Source organism: Ciconia boyciana, chromosome 9, assembly GCF_034638445.1.
Source record: "Ciconia boyciana chromosome 9, ASM3463844v1, whole genome shotgun sequence".
NCBI lineage: Eukaryota > Metazoa > Chordata > Aves > Ciconiiformes > Ciconiidae > Ciconia > Ciconia boyciana.
Window position 1 is genome coordinate 21427717 of NC_132942.1, and position 4841 is coordinate 21432557.

The window sequence follows — 4841 nt, forward strand, 5'->3', positions numbered from 1 at the left end:
TGACAGCACCATAAAAACCACACAGAGATATCATATACAGGGTGTCCGGCAGGGTCTCCGCTGCTGACCCTGCATGTTTTCCAATGCTTCAGCTCTTCCGGATGGAAATGTGGCAGACCTGGCAGCAATACTTTTTCTAAAGGTGATGTCGGGACAGCTCTAATGGCAATGGCATTCATTTCATGGTCTTAGAGAAAAACAAAAATGTTGACGAGCACACGCTGACCGTAATGGATGGTATCGACTGTGCCGGAGAATGTGATTTGGGTTTTGTTGGGGAAGGGCAGATCTTTGTTACTGGGGTTCTTTGGTTGTTTTTTCTTTTAATAGATCATTTCCAGGGCTTTTGAAACGGTGGAGCTGTTGATACAAATACTGAAAGAACACCAAAACAGGCCAGTGTACGTCATGACACTTCACTGGCCAGGAATACAGTCCACAACCTGGGGGAAAGAGGGAGCAGAAAAAGAAAATTCCCGGTTCTGACACCTGTCTTGGGTCACACTCCTCTCCCTCAACACTTTATTCTACAAACTACGGTTACAACATACTTGAAAAGAGAACATAACAAAAGTCCACAATGCCTTCCCTACTTTCATAATGACTCTGGTGGCCAACCAAAATGGAGAAATTACACCACGGGGAGAGAAAACCCTGAAGGCCCATTTGTCACCTTGAATATCGATCTTGCAAAGGACAATCAAAGAGGAGGAGGACAGAGTTTTCCACAAGAAACCACAGCTGATACCAGCACGGTCAGCAGTCAGCAACGGTAATAAGGCGGTAAATAGTGCCTGGGGAGGTGGGACTGTCACCACCACAGCCTGCGTGTCTTGCAGACCTCCAGCAAGCTCGGGTGGAAATGCTACACACCAGCAAGCAAGAGCGTCTGCAAAGCCCATGTCGTGGCACCTCTCATCGCAATCAGCAGCGATTTTCTTCTACCGGAGAACGCTCACACCCAGAACAGCAAACCTCAGCTGCGGACCGTAACTGCTGCTCGGTGCGGCAATACCTTTATTTTTGCCCCAAAGCAAGACCCGGAGGGCTCCGGCAAGGACGCGAAGCCAGATGCAACGGTCCCATTAACATCCTTAAGCACCCGCCAAGCACCCACCGCCCGCAGGCCCCGGGGCTGAGCCCGGCTCCCACCAGCGCCTGCCCAGGGGCGCGCGAGAAGGCCGAGAAGGGGAAGGGGCGTCGGGGGAAGGGGCGAGAGGCGAGAAAGGGAGGGCCACTGACCGTGTCCAGGAGAGCGGGCGGCTCCGGCTGCGTCTCCTTCGCCGCGGGGCCGGGCGGCGGCGGCGGGAAGTTGGGGCTGAAAACCATCAGGTCGCTCTTGCCCGCCCCCTCCGCCACGCACAGGCTCCGGCTCTGGCGCTGCGAGTACGACCAGCTCCCCACTTCGCTGGCGCACACCAGCGTCGCCGGCCCGGGCCCCGACAGCACGGCCGCCCGCGGCGCCCACCGCGACGCCCCGTACAGCACCACCGCCAGCAGGAAGAGGCTCGACACCGCGCAGATGGCCACCACCAGCCACACGTTCGTCGCCGCCGCCGCCGCGCTGCCCTCCGCCGGCCGCAGCCCCGCCCCCGACGACGACGACGAGCCCGCGGCCGCCAGCGCCGCCTCGGCGCCCTCCACCAGCGACACGCTCAGCGTGGCCGTGGCCGAGCGCGCCGGCTCGCCGTGGTCCCGCACCACGATCACCAGCCTCTGCCGCGGGCCGTCCGCCTCCTCCAGCACCCGCGCCGTGCTCACCTCGCCGCTGTACAGCCCCACGCGGAACGGGCCCTTCCCCCGCGGCTCCCACAGCTCGTAGCGCAGCCACGCGTTGTAGCCCGAGTCCGCGTCCACCGCGCGGATCTTCGCCACCACCTGCCCCGCCGGAGCCCCCCACGCCGCCCACGCCCACAACGCCCCCGAGCCCGGCCCCGACGCCGCCTCGCCCGCGGCCCCGGGCCCCGGCCCGCCGCCGGCAGGCGGGAGCAGCGCCGGCGCGTTGTCGTTCTCGTCCACCACGAAGAGCTGCACCGTGGCGTTGCCGCACAGCGGCGGCTCCCCGCGTCCACCCCCCGCACCTCGAACTGCAGCACCTGCAGCTCCTCGTAGTCCAAGGGCTGCAGCGCCCACAGCCGCCCGCTCTCCGCGTCCACCGACACGTAGCTCGACGCCGGCCGCCACCCCCCGCCCGCCGCCGCGCCCCCGCCGCCGCCCTCCGCCACCGAGTAGCTCACGCGCCCGTTGCCCGCCTCGTCCGGGTCCCGCGCCCACAGCCGCGCCAGCTCCGCGCCCGCCGCGTTGTTCTCCCGCGCCAGTACCGTGTACACGGCTTGCGCGAACGCCGGCGCGTTGTCGTTCACGTCCGACACCGGCACCCGCACCCCGCGGCTGGCGCGCAGCGGCGGCGCCCCGCCGTCCTCCGCCCGCACCTCCACCTCGTACTCCGGCACCCGCTCCCGGTCCAGCGCCTCCCGCAGCACCAGCGAGTACGAGCCCGCGAACGTCGCCACCAGCCCGAACGGCGCCGCCGGCCACACCGCGCAGCGCACCCGCCCGTTCGCCCCGAGTCCCGGTCCGACACGCTCAGCAGCGCCACCACCGTCCCCACCGCCGCGTCCTCCGGCACCGGCACCGACAGCGACGTCACCCACACCTCCGGCGCGTTGTCGTTCACGTCCAGCACTTCCACCACTACCTTGCAGTGACCCGACAGCGGGGGCGTCCCCTTATCTCTCGCCTTAACGTGTAGGTCATAGAAAGTAACTGTCTCAAAGTCTAGGGAGCCCGTCAGTCTTATCTCCCCGCTGTTCGCATCGATGCTGAACATATCTGAGGCCCAGTGAGGAACAAAAGTATCAATTTCATAAATCACTTCTCGATTACTTCCCACGTCCGGATCCGTGGCGTTCACCCACGCCACCAGCGTCCCCTCTAAGGCGTCTTCGGGCAAAAGCACATTGTACACCGACTGGTTGAACTGGGGCGCGTTGTCGTTTGCGTCCAGCACCGAGATCACCAGCTCCATCGTGCTCGTCAGCGACGGCCGGCCACCGTCACTTGCCGTCAGCACCAACCGGTGCACGGGCATCGTCTCACGGTCCAGTGGTTTCCTGAGCACCAGAAACAGGGATTTACTGCGCGAATTACTGTTTTCTTCCACTACTCCGAAATGCTCCGTGGGGCTGAGCGTATAGGAGAGCTGCGCGTTGGCTCCGATATCTGCATCGGACGCGCCCTCCAGCGGGAAACGAGACCCTGGCAGCGACGATTCCGCGATGCTGAGGTTTTTCCGGGCGGCGGGGAAGAGCGGGGCGTTGTCGTTGATATCCGTGACCTCCAGCTCCACGTGGAAGACGCGCAGCGGCCGCTCCTCCAGCACCTCCAGCACCTCCAGGCGCAGGGCGCACGGCGCGCTCTTCCCGCACAGCTCCTCCCGGTCCAGCCGCGAGCTCACCACCAGCGCCCCGCTCGCCCCGCTCACCTCCACGCTCGCCTGCCGGCCTTGCGCCACCAGCCGCAGCCGCCGTGCCTCCGGCTCGCCCGCCGCCAGGCCCAGGTCCTGCGCCAGCCGGCCCACCACCGTCCCGGCCTTGGCTTCCTCCGGCACCGAGTAGCGCACCTGCCCGCCGCCCAGCGCCCAGGCCGCCTGCAGCACCAGCACCCGCACCACGAGCCCCCAGCACACGACCATCGCCGCCGCCGCCGCCACCCGCACCACGAGCCCCGCACGGCTCCCCGCCGCCGCCCGGACGCACCGGCTCTCCTGCCCGCCCCGCGCCGCCCCCCGGCGCCCCCAGCCGGGCCCCCCGCGGCCCGGGGGGGGAGCCGCCTCGCCGCTCCGCCGCCGTTTCTGAGCCTGCAGCGACACCGTGTGCTGCTCCGCCGCCTCACACGTTCCCCACGAGCGCCCGCGCCCCCAGACCCGTGCTGGTCGCCTCCTCTGTCGTCTCTCCCCTCTTTCCTCCTCTTTCTTTTTTTTTTTTGGTTTCCTTGCTCGTTTGCTCTTTCCTTCTTCCTCTTTCTTTCTTCCTTTCTCTTTCTTACTTTCTCCTTCTTTCTTTCTTCAATTATATCTTTTTATTCCTTTCTCTCATTCTTCCCCGCTTTCCTACTATTTTTCTTCTCTTTGTTCTTTATTCTCTTCCTTTTTTCTCTGTCCTCCTTCTCTTTCTTCTTTCTTCTCTTCCTTCTTTTCGTTCTTGCCCTGCCGTCCCCTATTCTTTATTCCCCTTTCCCTTCTCTTTTCATCCTTCCCTCTTCTTTACCCCCGCTCGCAGCTCACCGGTCGCCTCCGGTGCCGCGGCGGCGACCATCAAAGACGGAGCCATCACCGCTAATTACGGGGCATCAGCGCTAATTACGGGAGTTCAGCGCCGCAGCGCGGTACTCTTGACGCAGGCGGAGGCTGTTAGGGACCAACTCCGTTCAGCGTCTAGAGGTAACGTCGGTGCGTGCTCGTCTTCTCCTCTATCATCTCTTCTTCCCTTCCTTTCTCTTCTTTCTTGTTTTCTTCCTTGCTTGCTTTTTACTTGCATAGAGTCCTTCCTTTCTTTTTCCTTTCCTTCTTCATTTCCTTCTGCTGTTCTCTGTTTTCTCTATTTTTCTCTCTTCCCCTTCTCTTTCCTTCTTCTCTTTCTTTATGTCTTCTCTTTCCTTCTCTTCCCTGTTTTTCTCCTCCCTTCCTCTTCTGTTTCCATCCTTGTCTCTTCTGTTCTTTTTTCCCTTCACCAAACCGTTTTCCAAACGTCTACACCATGCTCGCAATGAAGCATGGACATGCCTTTTGGCAAGACCTCTCCTTCCTCCTCCTCACAGCTTTTCATCAAGCCTTGCAGAGC

General features: G+C 62.4%; 1 protein-coding gene across 1 annotated transcript; it reads right to left on the reverse strand.

Annotated features, from left to right (window-relative positions):
• Nucleotides 1–416: 416 nt before the first annotated feature.
• On the reverse strand, nucleotides 417–4331 carry LOC140656875 (protocadherin alpha-6-like). The gene is given in 5 exon segments (XM_072873104.1): nucleotides 417–443; nucleotides 1243–2066; nucleotides 2069–2563; nucleotides 2566–3859; nucleotides 4269–4331. Coding segments are annotated over 5 exon segments (2703 nt in total).
• Between the last annotated feature and the right edge of the window lie 510 nt (nucleotides 4332–4841).